Consider the following 18915-nt stretch of genomic DNA (forward strand, 5'->3'; position numbering starts at 1 on the left):
GGGAAGGGACAGCCCTTCTTAATGCCACCCTTGCTGCCTGTTGCCTAGCACCACAGCAAATAGTGCTGCTGGCAGGCCCTGCCCTTGCTCCCTTGGCTCCCCTCTGACTGGCAGTGGCTGTCAAAGGACCAGCCCCGGAGGCTTTGCCAACCTCCTCCCCTGGGATATTTTAGAGGTAAGTCAGAAAATGACCAGCAGCCTCCAAAACTCGACTTTTTCTCGTGCATACCTTACAAGGGTATATTTGGCTGCCCTGGGTGTTAATCTCCCACCCCCTTGCACTACACAGAGAGATATAAATATACGCCAAAGGCAGCACACTCAGAAACTTGGATTAAGGACGACATACTCAGGCCCCAGTGACACACAGAAGACACTCCACACAGCTGCTTATGAGCCCTCCCTCCCACACACTTCAGTCCCCAGTCTCCTGTAACTACACAATCACGCACACAACTATACACACGCCCCACAACACAGTCACAACAGCCGGCCACACAGACACTCCACCACCAGCACAATCACCACACACACAATCGCTCCCCCATGATTATACAGTCACATATCCGTGTGGGGTACATCCACACGGACAGGTACTCCACGGTCATCACAGAGTCACACGTTGACACACCATCACACAGCCTCCCGCTCCACAGAGCACACACACAACCACGTGGTGTTCACACAGCTGGCAGTGGGCACACAGATCACAACGCACAGCCCACAAGCGTTCCGCACGGCCGACCCCCCGCCCCGACCACCCCTTTACTCAAGGCCTCTCTGATTAAACACATCCAGCCCCTCTGATGGTTACAGTGAACAGCATTCTTCTGCGATTGAGTCAAAGACCTCCCCCAGACAGGGGCTAAGTGGAAAAAAGGCATCAGAAGGGAGAATGCCCGAGGCCCAGGTCTGGGAAGGGGCCTGGCAGCTCCTCGCTTAGGGAGACAGCCTTCAGTGTTGAGTTTGATCCTGACACTGGTGGCCTAAGGACTTGGGGGAGGGGGCACGCCTTGGAGTGGGCAGAAGCAGGGCGGGTGGGGGGTGACAGGTGGAGCAAGCGGAGAGACCCCTGGAAACCTCGCAGCGTGAGGGCGGAAAGCGGTGTTAAATATGGACTGAAACTTAGAGGCTTAAACCCTCCCACGCAGTCCTCCCACCGCCCTTCCCCAGGCTCCGGACTGTCCGCAAACGTACGGGGTGTAGTGTTACCCCCTCCTCCGCCAGCCCTCGGCGACAGCTGCGGGGCACAGCGCTCAGGCGAGGGGGCATCGCAGGGCGCCGGGCGGCGGCTGACACCCCCGAACTCCTGCGGGCGGCGGGCAAGGTGCGGGGTCCCTCGAGGTCCCCAACCCCACACCCTGACCCCCTCCCGGGCCGGTCTGGCGGGGCAAGCGCTCTCCTGAGGCTGCGGAGCCACCTTCCTCCACTGCCCCCCCGCCCCGCCCAAACCGGGACCCTCGGAAGGGAAGGGTGGAGAGAAAGAAGGTTCGGGAAGACCTCAAGGGGATTGGTTTTGGAGACGCCGACCCCCTCCCCATACCTCCCCCCACACCCTCCGCTGGTGGCGGGAGGGGCGGCATCTCCCCGCCCCCGGGCCTAGCGGCCCGCTCCCTCCTCCCGCGGCGGGAGCCTGGGCCAAGTGGGCGCGCCCGGCCCGGGGCCGGCGGGATCCGGTGTCGGCTGCAGCTGGCAGTGCGGCGGACGGGCGCGGGCTGCCCGGGGGGCCAGCTATTAATACCGCGGCCGCCCAGCCCGGGTCGCGCAGCCATGGCCAGCCCGGAGCCCCGGCGCGGCGGGGACGGCGCCGCCGAGGCCGCGAGGTAGGAAAGGACCGTCCCGGGGCCGCGTCGCCGCCCCCTGGGGAAGGGGTGCCGGACGGATCCCCACCCACCGCGAGCGCCTTTCGCCGGGCGGGGGCGGGGGTCCAGCCTGGGTGGGGCACGGGGCGGAGCCACCCGCGAAGGGAGATCGGGGCGTCTCGTCCCGGCCTGGCATCTCCGGTTGTCTGGGACTTTTTATAATTACCCCTCCCCCTCCCACGGGCGGTGCGAGGATTAACCGCTTCACACTAGCGGGCACCAACCGTGAGATGCCATTCGGCCCCCAGTGGCCAAAGACGCTACCCGTTTTCTTTCGTTGCTCACCCCAAATGCAGCTGGAGATGGAGGCCTCCAGTTGCTGAATTTGCCGTGTGGAAGAGACTTCGCGCAAGGTTGGGCGGCTGCCAGCTTGGAGTTGAGAGTGTTCAAGCAGCTGGTTCTCTCTCGTCTGGGGCTTGGGGTGGTGTTAGACGGGGCGGGGTTGGGGGTAGAATCTACTGTCCCAGACCAGCAAGAGGGCCTTGGTTGGCAGGGGCCCTGGAGGGGAGGCCCTCTCCAACATTCAACGGTCAGCTCCACCACTGGTTAGCGGGGAAGGGACCTGTGGCTGAAGGATTTGGGGCGAGTAGGGAGCATTTCTGCCCCAGGTCAGCCTGTAGCCCTGGACTTCCTCTTGTACCAAGAGGTAGAGGTGCAAACACACACATACCTGACACCCCTCCCCTGTCACCAAGGGCACAAAGCTGAGCCTTGTTTTACATGTGCACTCACCTGTACACACATAGGGGTACACACAGAGTCACACACCAACTCATGCCTGCACAGTATCACAAACACTCCCAGTCACATCCCTGATGGGTTGGGAGCTGATGGAATCCTCTAGGGACAGGGACAAAGTGGCAGAGAGGGAGGCTGCTTGGAGCCCAAGGAAACCTGAGGTCAGGGGCCTCAGTTAAGCTGGCCCCTTTGCCCCTAGGCCTCCCATAATCTACTTTTCCCCAGCTCCTTAGAGAGAGACAGCAGTGTGAGGGCAGCACCTAGCAGAGGCCTGGCACTGTGGATGGGGTGACTGAGTGGTGTGTGGTAACAGCACTGCCTGCAAGTCAGGAGACCTGGAATCTACTTCCAGCTTTGCCACTCGACCTTGGGCAAGTTTCCTCCCTGGAGCTCAGTTGGTTGCTGCCTGCCTACCTTCTACAGAGCCCCACCCTGGGATATAGAGAGAATAACTGTACTTGTTGTTAGGAAATGGACCATCAGGGGAGACAGATACATGCTCTTCTGTAACACAAAGCACTTAGTTCAAAGATGAGCTGCCTACAAAGTGCCTTGAGAACACAAGAATGGGAGTTGTCTGGGAAATGCTTAACAGAGGAGGTGGAGTTTGAGCAGGCTTTGAAGGATGAGTAGAAATTTGTTAGGTAAATAGATATAAATATATTTTGAATGCTAGGGCCGAGCTCTGTACCTGCCGTAGTTGTTTTACCTCTTTCAGATCTTATGCCTGTTCTAAGACGAGAGTGGTAAAAAGGAGCTCCGGCTCTGGAGCCAGACTGCCAGCCTTCGCCAGGCTCCACCACGTACGAGTTGTAGAACTTTGAGTGAGTTCTTTACTCTGTGCTTTGGTTTCCTAATCTATAAAGTGGGGATAATGGATGAGCATCAGATAAATGAGTATTTATGGGAAACGCTTAGAATACTTCCTTGAACACAATTACGTTATTCCAGGGTGGAGTACTCAGCTGGAGCATGATGTGAGGGCCGTCTGCTGGCAAAGCAGGGACTCTGTTGAGGATCCGGGTGGGTCTGGCTAGCTGAGCAGGTGCATCCTTCCTGGCATTAGGAACTCTACTTTTCCAGGTAGTGTAGGACTGTTCTCTAGTCAGGTGATATACAATGAACTGTATTTTCTCAGCTGGACCCTTTAGACATTGTGGGGTAGGAGTAGGAGGTAGAAAAGTTAACGCATGTTACGGGTTGTCAAGCATTGGGTGGGCTATGGGTAGTAATGTGAGATGAGGCTGAAGAGGTATGTTGAGGTCACATCTTTAAGGGCCTTAAGTCTATGCTAAGCAGTTGGCTATATATGGTGAAGAGGAGCAAGATAGTTTGCTTTATATTATAGCAAGCTGCAGCACTGTCAAGAACAGACTGGGATGAGAAGGAAGAAGGCTTATGGGAAGGCTGGTACGAAAGTGCGGGTGAGGGATGATGACTTGGACGAGGGTCCTGGCAATGGGGTGAAGAGGGAGATAGAGACTGGAGACTTTCTGAGATAGAAACGTCAGTTCTTAGTGAGTTGGCTGTTTAAAGACCACTTGTCTATCAACAGAGGGATGGATAAAGAAGATGTGGTACATATATATAATGGAATATTACTCAGCCGTAAAAAAGAATGAAATAATGCCATTTGCAGCAAAATGGATGGACCTAGAGACTGTCATACTGAGTGAAGTTAAGTCAGACAGAGAAAGACAAATATCATATAATATCACTTATATGTGGAATCTAAAAAAAAAAAAAAAGGTACAGGGACTTCCCTGGTGGTCCAGTGGGTAAGACTCCACGCTCCCAATACAGGGGACCTGGGTTTGATCCCTGGTCAGGGAACTAGATCCCACATGCATGCTGCAACTAAGAAATCTGCATGCCACAACTAAAGATCCCACATTGCTGCAGCTAAGACCCAGCACAGCCAAAATAAATAATAAGAAGAAAGAAATAAATATTTTAAAAAATGGTACAAATGAACTTATTTACAAAACAGAAATAGAGTCACAGATGTAAAACACAAACTTATGGTTACCGGGGGGAAAGGGGAGGAAGAGATAAATTGGGAGATTGGGATTGACGTATACACAGTACTATATATACAATAGATAACTAATAAGGACTTACTGCACAGCACAGGGAACTCTACTCAATACTCTGTAATGACCTATATGGGAAAAGAATCTAGAAGATTAGAGTGGATACATGTATATGTATAACTGATTCACTTTGCTGTACAGCAGAAACTAACACAACATTGTAAATCAACTGTACTCCAATTAAAAAACAAAAAAAAGACTGCTTGTCTCATCAGCCTGGTGTATGGTGATATATTTCTCTGAGCTGGAAAATACAGGTGTAACAAGCTCAGGGAGAAGGATAATTTGGTGGAAGTTGAGTTTGAGGTGCCAAGTAACATCAGATGAAGATATCTAAAAAAGCACTCCAGGGCTTCCCTGGTGGCACAGTGGTTAAGAATCTGCCTGCCAATGCAGGGGACACGGGTTTGAGCCCTGGTCCGGGAAGATCCCACATGCCGCGGAGCAACTAAGCCTGTGCGCCACAACTACTGAGCCTGTGCTCTAGAGCCTGCGAGCCACAACTACTGAAGGCTGCACACCTAGAGCCCGTGCTCCGCAACAAGAGAAGCCACCGCAATGAGAAGCCCATGTACCGCAGCGAAGAGTAGCCCACACTTGCCGCAACTAGAGAAAGCCCGCGCCCAGCAACAAAGACCCAACTCAGCCAAAAATAAATAAATACATGCATTTATACAAAACAAAAAAAGCACTCCATCTCTGGTAAAGTGAAGTGAATGGACTAGGTGATTGTTGAGTTGTCATTAAGTTTTAGGTTTTGGTGCAGGTGCTGGGGTTGAATGAGGCCAGTGATGTTTGGGGCCTGGTGAAGACACACTTTTGTGGTTTCCAGAGGGCCATCAGGAGATACAAAAGGGAAGCCAGGGATTCCTGGGGTGTAGAGAGGAGGACTGAGAAGACGATTTAGAATAAAAGTAGTCTTTATTAGGAACTTGGAGCTGAGAAATAGAGCTGAAAACCTGGACACAAGTAAGCCTTTTCAAGACAAATCAAATTCTTTGTTTGATATGTGAGGCTTTTCATTTATACTTTATATCTTAAAAAAGAAAAGTTTATTGAAAGCTACACTCAAATTTAGTCTGTTTTGTAAGTGGTGCACTCTGAGTATCTGAGTTTCCTTGAGCAAATTACTTAATCTCTTTGACCTCCATTTCCTGATCTGTAAAATGGGAATAATAAATGTAACCACCTCATAGAATTGTTATGAGGATTAAATGAATCGATATATGTAAAACATTTAGAACAGGGCCTGGTGTATATAAGACCTTTAAAAGTATAATTTATTATTATTTCCATGGTATTTTATATTTTCAAAGAATTGCTCAGAGATCCAAGGCAGGTAAGATGCATTTGAAACAGGAAAGACCAAAGCCACTTGAGGGCCAAAGCAGCAGGAGAGCATTCCTCCACAGGAACTGAGTAAGCTAGCAGGCAATGGGCAGCTGGGTTAAGGGGCTCATCTGTTAGAATCACAGAATCTGAATTCAAGAGCATTGACAGGCTAGAAGGATGGGCCAATTCCAACAAGATGAAGTTTTATAGGAACAAGAGATGTGGTTTAAAAGCACTTGGTGTGAAAAAGTCTTCAGGATTTTAGTCAAACTCAGCATTTATCCAGAATATGATGGAGCTGCCCTATATGCTAAGGGTGTCTTGACTGCAACAATAGGAGTATAGTGTCCAGAGAATCACTGCTCAGAGTACACCTGGGTATTGCTTCCTATACCCATCCCCAAGGGATAGCGAGCCTGTCAACTTGGAGCCTGTCAGAAAGAAGTGACCCAAATGAGGTGGGTACTGGAAACCTTGGCATGCATGGAATAATTGAAGGATAAATCAGTTCTCTTTAAGTGTTCAAAGAACTTACATGGAAGAGAAATTAGATTTGTCTGATTCTAGAAAGAAGAATCAAACCCAGGGAAAAATTGCAGGGAAGGTTTTACCTCAACACTAGAATTTTCTTATGACGGTGGAACATATAGTAGCTCAGGTGTGAGTTTCCAGTCCTTGAAGGTATGTAAGCAGAGACTCGACACTGACATCATGGGGATGGTGTCAGATCTAAGCAATGGGCTGTGTCGGGGTGCATCAATGGAGGGAAGGGGCAGACATGTGCTCTCTGAGATGTGAGAATTTGATATAAATTAGGCCTGTGTCCTACTGGCTCCAGTCACAAACCATCCCAGGACTGTGGCTGCCCTCTCACCTTGTCATTTCTCTTGCAGGAACACAAGAGCAGAGGCCACTTCTCTGCAAGAGGAGAACTCTGAATCCCCGTATGAGGTGGGGACCTGGAACCCAGAAGTTACTCTGTCTTTGGAAGGGACCTTGAACTTAGAGGATATTCTCTACCCGGGGGACACAGGTGACTTTGATGTGGCTATGTGTGTGGAAGAGACCGAGAAGCCTGAGGAGACGCTGCATATTGAGGAGACCAGGACGCCTGATGAGGCCCTGTATGTGGAGGAGCCAGGAAAGCCAGAGGAGATGCTATATGTGGAAGAGCCCGTGAAGCCGGGGAAGACTACAAGCCCAGAGCAGATGGTTTATGGGGGAAAGACTGTCCCGAGCGAGGAGAAACCTAACCCCGAGGAGAGCCTCAGAGCTGGGCCAAGTCCCAGCACAGAGGGGAGCCTGAGCACAGAGGACCTGGAATTGCTGGAGGGGCGTTTCCAGCAGTGTGTCCAAGCCGTGGCCCAGCTGGAAGAGGAGAGGGATCAGCTCATCCATGAGCTTGTGTTGCTCCGGGAACCAGCCCTGCAGGAGGTGCAACGGGTCCACCACGACATCCTGGCTGCCTACAAACTTCACGCCCAGGCAGAGCTGGAGAGGGATGGGCTGAGGGAGGAGATCCGACTGGTCAAGCAGAAGCTGTTCAAGGTGACGAAGGAATGTGTGTCCTACCAATATCAGCTGGAGTGCCGCCGGCAGGACGTGGCCCAGTTTGCCGAGTTCCGGGAAGTGCTGACCGCCCAGGCAGCCCAGCTCTCGGAGGAATTAGCCCAGCTTCGGGATGCCTATCAGAAGCAAAAGGAGCAGTTACGGCAACAACTAGAAGCACCTCCAAGCCAGAGGGATGGGCACTTTCTCCAGGAGAGCCGGCAGCTCTCTGCCCAGTTCGAGAACCTCATGGCGGAGAGCCGCCAGGGCCTGGAGCAGGAGTATGAGCCTCAGCTGCTGCGGCTCCTAGAGAAGAAAGAAGCTGCGGCCAGAGCTCTGCAGAAAACCCAGGCCGAGATCCAGGAGATGAAGGAGGCTCTGCGACCCCTGCAAGCAGAGGCCCTTCAGCTCCAGCTGCAAAACAGGAATCTGGAGGACCAGACCACCCTTGTGAGGCAAAAACGAGACGAGGATGTGCAGCAGTACAGGGTAGGCCCACTTGGCATGAAAGGAAGTACAGTCTTTTAGCCTGGGGAGGAAAAGGGGATCGGGGCCAAATGTCTTTGGGCTGAAGGATACTAGCATATGTAGGAAGAACAATTTGTTCCTTGGGCCATTCACTCACTTCTTTATGCCATTTTGCATTTCATTCATTCAGGCCTGTGCTAGGGCTGAAAGTTATCTTGCACTCTTAATTTACACAGCACTTTTACACCAATTATCTCACTTGATCTTCATTAATCCTCCAAGTCAACTATTATCATTTTTCATAGATGAGGAAACTGAGGCCCAGTGAGTTGGAGTAATTTGAACTCTAGTCTGACCACCCCCAAATATTTCAGTGCTCTTTCCACAGCACAAGTTTCCAATTCTAAGTGAATCACACTTGGGTTTATATAGAGCAGGAGGGAATGAGGCTAGGTAGTATTCATTCTCTCCCCTCTCCCATATTCACCCTCAAGCCCCACCTATCTGATCTCTGCCTTGAAGTTTTTCCAGTCTTAAAAAACTGGGATGAAATCTATAAATCTCAATTCCTCGTTTTCCTTTTTTGTGCATTTGTCACCATTTCACTTGTATTCAAGCTATTTCTGATCGTGAGCCAGTTCTAATCCCTTTTAGAACAGAGTGGGAGATGAACACTAAGTGCATAAACAAGTCTCTCTCCCCCACAGACTGTGAGCTTTCGGAAGGTAGGGAGTATGTTTTACTTATCTCTGCCACCAGGCTCAGAGTATGCATCAGTTAAGCGCTGACTTAAGAGCTGCTGGGTACCATGAGAAGACCACAGTGTGGTGCTTTTCAGAGCAGTACTTTTTTTTGGAACCCCCCTTTTTTGGATGAACTTAATCTTATGCCCTGCCAGAGATTTTGACGTATCCTTAAGGGAACATGTCCTCTGTTGAAAATGGCTGCATTTACTTCACTGAAGATTTTATCAAGCTTTCTGTAGTTGTATTATGAAAACGGTGGGGTTTTTTTGGTCATAATATTGAACGTTTTCAAACTATACATATATGCACTCCCCTCACTCACCCAACACTGCCCGCCGCCTTCACTGCACTGCTTTTTTACTGGGTCACAATCTAGTGAAAGGGCACTAATTATCCTTGCATAAATAAATACTAACCTTAACAGCTTACACTCAATCAAATGTTACATTAACAATTGTAACCCAGGGTAGGAAGTAACGTGATTTAAGAGAGGTACAAATAAGAATGCTATGGGATAATAGTCGTGGATTAAATCAGAGAACCCATAACGGAAGACAATGTTATTTGAGCTAAGTGTTGAAGTATAGGTAAGATCTAGAGCAGTGCTGTCCAACAGAAATATAACGCAAGCCACATATATAATTTGAAATTTTCTAATAACCACATAAAAAAAGAAATAGGTGAAGGTAATTTTAATATATTTTATTTAATCTAATAGATCTAAAATATAATTTGTAACTTGGCTGCATGTGAAAGGTGAAAAACTGAGAGGTGAGTTGAACCTGTAAAGGTAAATCGGGGCAGATCACATTGGATTTTGAAATCCAAACTAGGGAGTTTGGACTTTATTCAGTGGTCAGTTGCATCCATAAAGGTTTTTTTATTTTTAAGAGCTTCTTTTTATTTTATTATTTATTCATTAAAATTTATTTTTGGCTGTGTTGGGTCTTCGTTGCTGTGCGTGGGCTTTCTCTAGTTGTGTTGAGCAGGGGCTACTCTTTGTTGCGGTGTGCAGGCTTTTCATTGTGGTGGCTTCTCTTGTTGCAGAGCGTGGGCTCTAGGCACGCAAGCTTCAGTAGTTGTGGCACACAGGCTCAGTAGTTGTGGCACAAGGGCTTAGTTGATCCGCCGCATGTGGGATCTTCCCGGACCAGGGCTTGAACCCGTGTCCCCTGCATTGGCAGGCGGATTCTTAACCACTGCGCCACCAGGGAAGCCCCCATAAAGGTATTTAATCAAGGGATTAACATGATCGTTGCTCTCCTTTTAGAAACAGTATTGGTGGCAGTGTGTAAAATGGGCTAGAGACCCAAAGGCAAGGAGACTAATTAGGAAGCTACTATTGGTAAAAGGAAACAATGGTAGCAGGAATAAAAGGAAGGGGAAGGATACAAGAACAAATGTAGAATAAACTTGGCTACAGAATGAGTGGGGCAGAGAGGTGAGAAGTCAAAGAGGATGCTTAGATTTCAGGCAAGACTAACTAGGATGGTGGTGCTCTAAGTAAGGAATCCTCAGGATTAGAATTTTCTGACATAGTGCTAGAGTTGTAGAACTTTTTCCCCAGTGATTTTCGTCACTGTACTGGATTTGTTTCAGATTTGATGATCTGTGCACCTTTCCAAAGATCATTCTATAGAAAACAATCTTGATGGGTGTCTCCTATCGCCATACCATAATTAAAGTAGGAATAAAGGTATGAAAGAGCTAATTCTTCTCTCTTTTCTTTTTTAAAAATTTATTTATTTTAGGCCGCGTTGGGTCTTCGTTGCTGTGCGCGGGCTTCCTCTAGTTGCGGCGAGCACAGGCTACTCTTCGTAGCAGTGCACGGACTTCTCACTGCAGTGGCTTCTCTTGTTGTGGAGCACACACACGTGGGCTTCAGTAGTTGTGGCTCGCGGGCTCTAGAGCGCAGGCTCAGTAGTTGTGGCGCACAGGCTTAGTTGCTCTGCGGCATGTGGGACCTTCCCGGACCAGGGCTCAAACCCGTATCTCCTGCATTGGCAGGCGGATTCTTAACCACTGCGCCACCAGGGAAGTCCCAATTCTTCTTTCTGAAATGGCTTCTTCCTAAACTGTTTGCCAAAGGCCATGTATGGCATCTGATTACTTTTCAAGGGTACGCTTCACTCTTATGACTATAAACTTTGCCTCTTTCATCACCATCATCCATTCATTTGACAAGTATCTTCTAAGTGCCTATTTTCTATGGGCCAGGCAATGAGCTATGTGCTGGCAAGGGATGAGACGCTGTGGTGTAGGGTGGAGGTGGGGGGCAGCCCCTGTCCTCAAAAAGTTGATAGTCCAATTAAAATATAATAATAATAATAAATAAAATGAACAAAAAATACAAAAAATAAAAATTAAACAGAAAAAGAAAAGAAGAAATAAAAGTTTATAGTCCAGGAAGGATGCAAGATAAAATTTCATAAAATCTAATACACTTGATTGTAAGATGCATCCTGATCAAAGTAAGATGTTAAAGTGTGAGTTTTAGAATCAATGAAATAATTAATATGCTTCAGTGTGATAGACAATGTAATAGTTGTAGGAATAAAGCATTGTACTGAAGCAGGTATAATTACACCTGGGGAGAAAAGGGGGAAATTTCATTAGAGGATTAACAATAGCTAGCATGTACGTGAAGTTCTTTACATGTAATAATTCATTTAATTCTTACATCTGAGATAGGTATAACTGCTGTCACCATTTGAAAAACAAGAAAACAGGTGAGTCAGAGAAGTCATCTGTCCAGGGTTACACAGCTAGGAAGTGATGAAGGAAGGATGTAACCCTGTGCCATCTAGTTCAAGTCCACACTCAACTACTACAGGGTGTTTGAGCTGAGCCTTAAAGAATGAATTCACTGTGTAGACAAGGGAAGGGTATTCTAGGCAGAGGGAACAGCTTATACAAAAGCATGAAAACACAGACGTTGTTATGGGAAGTGAGAAGCTCAGTGTGGCTGGAACATAAGGAATGTGAGAAATAGAGAGATGAGGCTGGAGAGGTAGATTGGGACCAGATTGCAAAGGGCTTTATGTATTCTTTTTTTTTGCGGTACGCGGGCCTCTCACTGTTGTGGCCTCTCCCGTTGCGGAGCACAGGCTCCGGACGCGCAGGCTCAGCGGCCATGGCTCACAGGCCCAGCCGCTCCGCGGCATGTGGGATTTTCCTGGACCGGGGCACGAACCCATGTCCCCTGCATTGGCAGGCCGACTCTCAACCACTGCGCCACCAGGGAAGCCCGGCTTTATGTATTCTTTAGGTCAGTGGTTTTCCTAAAAAGGTTTTCTTCAAAGCCACAGACCCTTTCCCCAAAACAATTTTATATGGAATGCCAACATGTAAAACAAGTAAAAGTAGAGCTACTTTCTAACTAAAGAGTGACAAGGTCACTCCAGCATGGCCTCCTCCTGTGGTTTCCTGGAAAACAGTTTGAAGACCATTTAAGAGCCTATCTATTATCTATCTATCTATTATCTACCTATCATCTATCTTTCATCTATTTATCTATCATCTATCTACCTATCACCTATCATTTGTCTACCTATCATCTATCAATCTATCTATCTATCATCTATCTTTCATCTATCATCTACCTATCATCTATTATCTATCATCTATCTTTCATCTATCATCTATCTATTATCTATCATCTATCAATCATCTATCATCTATGTCTACTTTTATATCTATCTATATGAAGGCAATAAAGCAATTAAGAGTATGAGCTGTAAGTCAGTGGCAAATCCTGGCTCTACCACTTACTAACTGGGAAACTTTGGAGAAATGACTTAACCTCTGTGGTTCAGCTTCCTCACATGTAAAATGGGATTAATAGGGCTGTTGCAAGGAATGAACTAGTTAATATCTGTAAAGTGCTGCTAATGGTGCCTGCCACGTAGTTACGTACTCTAAGTGGCAGTGTGGAGGGTAGATTGAAAGAGCCTGGAAACACCACTTAGAGGAGAGATGTGAAGTTAAATGGGTAGCATTTGGTGACTGGTTGCAGTGGGCAGGGTGAGGAATTTGCTGAGAATGATCTCAAAGTTTTTAGCTTGAAATTGGTAGACTTCTAATGCCAAAAGATGGAATATGCTTACTATCTGCATGCTTCACCTCAATAAGCATTATGTGTAGGGTGCCGGACATACTAAGAACCAGGAACCTACAATCTGGTTGGGAGTTAGACATGAATAAAAAAAAAATTCAATATAAGGGAACAGATGCTATCTAGGTGACAGAAATGGCAGGAGTAAAGGCACAGAAATCTGACTTGGTCAGACTAGAGCAGCACTCTCCAACAGAAGTATCATGCAAGCCACAGATGTCATTTAAAAATTTCTAGGGGAACTTCCCTAGCGGTCCAGTGGTTAAGCCTCTGCGTTTCCAATGCAGGGGGCGTGGGTTCAATCTCTGGCTGAGGAACTAAGATCCCACATGCCACACAGCGTGGCCAAAAAAAGAAAAAAAATTCTAGTAGCCACATTAAAAAAAAATTAAGAAACAGGTGAAAATAATACATTTAACCCAGCATAGCAAAAATATTACCACTATAATATGTAATCAACATTAAAATTTGATATATATATATATATATACACACACACATATATATATATTTGGTGTCAAGTCTTAGAAATCTGCTATGTATCTTACACTCACAGCACATCGCCGTTCAGACTAGCCATATTTCAAGTACTCAATAGCCACATGTGGCTAGTGACTTCCATACTGGACAGCGCAGACTACAGGAATAATGGAGGTTCTAGTTAGAAGTAAGGGTCCAACTAGCAGGAGTCTGAATGCCAGACTAAAGAAAATGGAAAGCCTATGAAAGATTGAGATGATAAAGCAGGTTTGTTTTGTTTTGTTGTTTTAAGTTTTTTTTTTGGTCACGCCATGCGGCATGTGGGATCTTAGCTCCCCAACCAGGGATCGAACCCGTGCCCCCTGCAGTGGAAGCATGGAGTCTTAACCCCTGGACCGCCAGGGAAGTCCCAATAAAGCAGTTTTTAAAGTTAACCCAGTGGTGCTACACAGGATTAAGAATGGAGATTGTCCTTAATTTCTGTCACTGTACAATACTTCCTTCATTCTGTGACAGTTTCTCCTTGTCAAGAGCTTATCAGTGATGGTGCAGACAGCCTTCACAAGCAGGTCTTTTGTATATCCAGCAAACAACAGGTTTGCTAGATGGTGAGGCTTGGGAAACTGGGGCACAGAGGTATGCAGATGCTTTTCTTTAGATAACATGCTCTTAGATTGTAAGGCTACATCTCTGTGTGGTATCAAAGCATGGCTAGGCACTAAAAAAAAGACCTTTGACAATGTTGATGAAAGTTGAGATTCAGCCAGAGTATCAAAACACTGCAGATTGACAGGCCACAAGTATATTAAGGGTGACTCAGTGAACAAATTATTTAGATCCTTCTAATGACAGTATGCACCTAAACCGGATTCCCATTGTATTATTCTTCAAAATCTGAGGTAAAGTCATTGCTCCTTAAAGATGTGCCTTCCAATTTCAACGCTCTCTTCCCTTCCCAGCTACCCCATGGATCCTGAGGATCCATGTCAGCTAGCAACCAAGGCACAGACTGATTTGCTGACATCTTCATTCGTCAGGCATTAATCCTAGGCAGACACAATTTACAGAATGCATCCCGCCTGGTTTTGGCAGAATGGGAAATAGTTATCTGAAGACCCCTGAGGGCCTCCAGGGCATAGCGCCTTCATCTTCCAACTTTAGAACGAATTGTCCTGATGTAATAAGCAAAGGATATAGGAAATTAACAACTCTGATACCCTCACTAATAAAGCATCTACCTGCATGCCATGTTGTGGCAAGTACTAAGTAAAGATATCTCTGACTTCAAGGAGATTCAAATATAATATTCAAGAATAATTGCTTAGGGCTTCCCTGGTGGCGCAGTGGTTGAGTCCGCCTGCCGATGCAGGGGACGCTGGTTCGTGCCCCGGTCCGGGAAGATCCCACAGGCCACGGAGTGGCTGGGCCCGTGAGCCATGGCCGCTGAGCCTGTGCATCTGGAGCCTGTGCTCTGCAATGGGAGAGGCCGCAACAGTGAGAAGCCCGCGTACCGCAAAAAAAAAAAATAAATGTAGTGATTTAAAAAAAAAAAAAAGAATAATTGCTTACACAAAGACTTGGTTTCTTTCAACTTAAATTGCTGAAGTTGTTGGGCATTATAAAGACTACTGATTATTAACGGAAACAAACTTGTACATAGAGCAAGGGGTCTATAAAATTCTTAGTTCACCACTAGATAATCAAAATCCTCCCCGACACTTTTTTAACTTATTTTTGGCTGCGTTGGGTCTTCGTTGCTGGCTTTCTCTAGTTGCAGAGAGTGGGGGCTACTCTTCATTGCGGTGTGCAGGCTTATTGTGGTGGCTTCTCTTGTTGCGGAGCACGGGTTCTAGGTGCACAGGCTCAGTAGTTGTGGCACACGGGCTCAGTAGTTGTGGCTCACGGGCTCTAGAGTGCAGGCTCAGTAGTTGTGGCGCACAGGCTTAGTTGCTCCGTGGCAAGTGGGATCTTCCCGGACCAGGGCAGGCATATTCTCAACCACTGCGCCTCCAGGGAAGCCCCTGACACTTCTTAAAATTGGGAAACAAAAAAGTCCCTCTGAAAATCTGTCCACCCTTTGCAGGATTTTAAGATGTAAGCTGTGGTTAACAGACAAGACTCCTTTCAGAACAGTATCACTGTCAAAAACAGTATCACTGTCAAAACACGAATTCTCTGAATCTATTTCTCAACCTCAATACTGCTATGGAGATTAAACAATGTGTAAGGAAATATACTATTACGGACAATGTCAGGTTTTTGTTGTTTGGTGCATTAGAAATGTTCTTGGTCCTCACGCAGGAACAGCTGGAGGAAATGGAAGAACAACAGAGGCAGCTAAGAAGCGGGGTGCAACTCCAGCAACAGAAGAACAAAGAGATGGAGCAGCTAAAGATCAGCCTTGCTGAAGAGCTCGCAACATACAAGTCAGTTTTTGCTGCTACCCAAATCTCAACTAACAAAGGCTGAGGGAATGGTGGGGAGGGCAGATGTTGCTCAGGAGAAATTTCTCTTGACAGTGAAAAGCAAAAAAAAAAAAAGAAAACTGGGGGAAATTTTTCAAATTATGCTCATCCGTGAACAGATGGAAAATGGCTCTTTTTTTTTAAACGCCTATGCTACCCAAGAGCCTGGAACAGGCTAATGCTCCCACTTCTGAGGCAAGTGGAATCCAGACACAGCCGCAAGGTGATCCTTGTAGGTTATAAGAGCAGTGTCTGCATTGTTGCTGCTTTCCTAACCTAACAAGACTAGTGCCTTAAAAAAAGATTGTGTGTCTAATGACAAGTCAGTCATTTAGGGATAACACATACTTCCAGGTTGCCTGGTTCAAGCATTCAGGCTTCATTTGGAATGTTTCAATTTCTAGTAGGACTTAAAATATGTCCTGATTATCATCAGGAAATCCAGAACAGGATAAAACATCTAGGCTCTGTGCATTCTTACTTTCCTCACCCTACGTGACCCCATATGCTATTCATAAAGTTTCCTTAGAATAGCAGAGAAGGCAGTTAGGGTACCTAATTCAAACTATGACTAAGGAGGCCAAGAAGGCTAAATTAATCTGTTAACAGTCATTTACAAAGCTGAAGAGGGTGTTGTTTGTAGACTAAGGGACATGATTATTGCTTAATTTGTGAAACAAGCAACACACCTATCCATTAAGTTCTTTACATACCAATATGTCCTCACATTCTTTATAAAGTGCTAGATTCTCTTGGATAAAGAAACTAAGGATTAAAAAAGATCAAGTTGGATACTAGATAAATATCCATAAATTTTTATTAATTTCCTAGTTAATCCTACATTTTGTATACAAATTCACAAATAACTATTATTACTGATGCTTTTCCTAAATTACTAGGATTTTTTTTTCCTTTGGCCAGCCTGCATGGCTTGCAGTTCCCCCATCAGGGATTGAACCTCGGGCGACAGCAGCAAAAGCGCTGAATCCTAACCACTAGACCATCAGGGAACTCCCATACTAGGATTTTCTTTTACCATGTTTCATCCAGGAATAACTGACTATGCCCATTGTTTGGGAGATTACTAGAACCTTGTAACCGAAGAAAATGATCTGCTAAACACCTTTGTGTGGATAAGATGAAAAGTACATGGAAAAGACAATGATTAATCCAAAGAATCGAAATTACAGAATTTCAGGCCTTGTAATACCTGTGTGTAAAGTTAACGTGGGCAGAAAAACTTTTTAGCTAGCCCCTCCCAAAATCATCCTTGATTAGATGCAAAACACACTCTAGCAATCTCTCCTCAATATGGCCTGCACTAAGCTTCAGAAATTCATTATTAAAAACTTTATACTGGGAATTTCCTAGTGGTCCAGTTAGGACTCAGCGCTTTCACTGCTGTGGGCACAGGTTCAATCCCTGGTCAGGGAACTAAGATCCCACAAGCCATGCAGCGCACCCAAACAAAAAACCCCCAAAAAACAAGCAAAAAACCCCCACAAAAACTTTATACTGTATTATTTCAAGTTGCAGAAAGTTTAAACTTATCCTTTTTTCTCTCAACCTTACAGGGGCTGTTTAGAAACATATGGCCGAATCTGTAACCAAGAACCAACAAAAAAAACTTCTTAGCAAAGGATCACTGAGTACCCTTTGGACATACTTTTTTCTAAACAGAGAAGGGAGTGCCAGGGATTTGGCAAGCAGTTCACTCTGGGAAAGTTACAAATACTGGCTGACCTGTTTAAAAAGATCATAGGGCTGGCTGGAGGCAGAATACTATCAGTCAACTCTTAGCTGGATTCTATTTCATAGGCTGCTGGTACTGATTTCGATGCACTGAGAAATGGAAAAATAAGTCTCCTGTCACCCATCAACAACCTTCCACACGCACAAAGTAAAGGAAGAATGTATGGACACACCTTGCTGTATTGTGAAGAATGTATCTTACCTTCTGTTGACCCAAAAGTTTTTCAGGAACACAGGTGGAGTCAAAAAGGCAGACGATTTTCCTTATATTCAAGTTGACCCCTGAACAATGTGGCGGTTAATCTGCACATAACTTAGTTGGCCCTCGGTATCCGAGGTTCCTCCACATCCACGGACTCAACCAACCACTGCAGGTATAGTACTGTGGTATTTACTATTGAAAAGTATGTTGTAAGTGGACCTATGCAGTTCAAACCCACGTTGTTCAAGGGTCAACTGTACATGGGTTTACAATTTGAATTCTTTTGTGCCATGAATGTTAGACTTTAATTGAATTCCTTTACAAAGTTTACTTTTCTTTAAGTCTGTGCTGATTCATGTAGATTTACTCTTGTGTCATGGTAATTTTCACTATACTCTAAAAGAACTACTGGGCTTCCCTGGTGGCGCAGTGGTTGAGAGTCCGCCTGCCGATGCAGGGGACACGGGTTCGTGCCCCGGTCCGGGAAGATCCCATGTGCCGCGGAGCGGCTGGGCCAGTGAGCCATGGCCGCTGAGCCTGTGCGTCCGGAGCCTGTGCTCCGCAATGGGAGAGGCCACAACAGTGAGAGGCCCGCATACCGCAAAAAAAAAAAAAAAAAGAACTACTGACTTAGAATAAAGAACCAATCCAGATTTCCCCAAAGATGAGTTTGATTTTTCACCTCATGAAAATGATTCTGGGTCAGAGTGATCTACTCCGTTAAATTGGGTGGTTGAAGAACCCGGCATTTTACCTGGTTATGGCACTTGGCTTTCAAGAGCCTATTTTTCTAACCTCTAAGTACAGGCCCCAGTGAAAAAAATACTGGGGAGATTCAACCTCTCTATGAGAAAAGGTCAAACACCTTTTCCAAATTTAAATTTTGCCTTAAATTCTCTCTGCCACACTGCCTCTGACATTCTTGAAAGTTCATGTAGTTCTCCAGAGATAGACTTCAAAAAGATGTTATTTTATCAAAGACTAATCTGTGTACCTCTGATTCAGCATTTTATGTCTTTCACTTCCCCCGGGAAGGAGTAAAGCTCTTTGCTATACCTCTGGGTCTATTATATTTAATTCTGCTCTTGGTAGTCAAAGACCATAGAAAATAACTG

At 46.1% G+C, this 18915-nt stretch overlaps 1 protein-coding gene across 4 annotated transcripts; it reads left to right on the forward strand.

The window, feature by feature from the left end:
* The first annotated feature begins 1204 nt into the window (after nt 1-1204).
* On the forward strand, nt 1205-18422 carry SYNC (syncoilin, intermediate filament protein). 4 transcript variants are annotated; one of them, XM_073792630.1, is made up of 5 exons: nt 1219-1823; nt 2159-2215; nt 6919-8062; nt 15683-15807; nt 17421-18422. In XM_073792630.1, exons 1-5 carry the CDS (start codon nt 1771-1773, stop codon nt 17479-17481), a joined length of 1440 nt encoding a protein of 479 aa, XP_073648731.1. In that variant the 5' UTR covers nt 1219-1770; the 3' UTR covers nt 17482-18422. The 4 variants fall into 4 exon arrangements, with proteins under 4 accessions (XP_033694576.1, XP_073648731.1, XP_033694569.1 ...); XM_033838685.2 differs by lacking the exon at nt 2159-2215 and having other exon boundaries at nt 1205-1823; nt 15683-15815; nt 15998-18422; XM_033838678.2 differs by lacking the exon at nt 2159-2215 and having other exon boundaries at nt 1223-1823.
* The last annotated feature ends 493 nt before the right edge of the window (nt 18423-18915 follow it).

This window comes from Tursiops truncatus, chromosome 1 (assembly GCF_011762595.2).
Source record: "Tursiops truncatus isolate mTurTru1 chromosome 1, mTurTru1.mat.Y, whole genome shotgun sequence".
In the NCBI taxonomy this organism is placed as follows: Eukaryota; Metazoa; Chordata; class Mammalia; order Artiodactyla; family Delphinidae; genus Tursiops; species Tursiops truncatus.

Excerpts from the sequence above, each read along its gene's own strand:
- SYNC (XM_073792630.1), top strand. The coding sequence starts at position 1,771 with ATGGCCAGCCCGGAGCCCCGGCGCGGCGGGGACGGCGCCGCCGAGGCC. Across the intron at positions 2,216-6,918 it reads TGGAAGAGACTTCGCGCAAG|GAACACAAGAGCAGAGGCCA; the intron begins GTTGGGCGGCTG and ends TTTCTCTTGCAG. Across the intron at positions 15,808-17,420 it reads GAAGAGCTCGCAACATACAA|GGGCTGTTTAGAAACATATG; the intron begins GTCAGTTTTTGC and ends TCAACCTTACAG.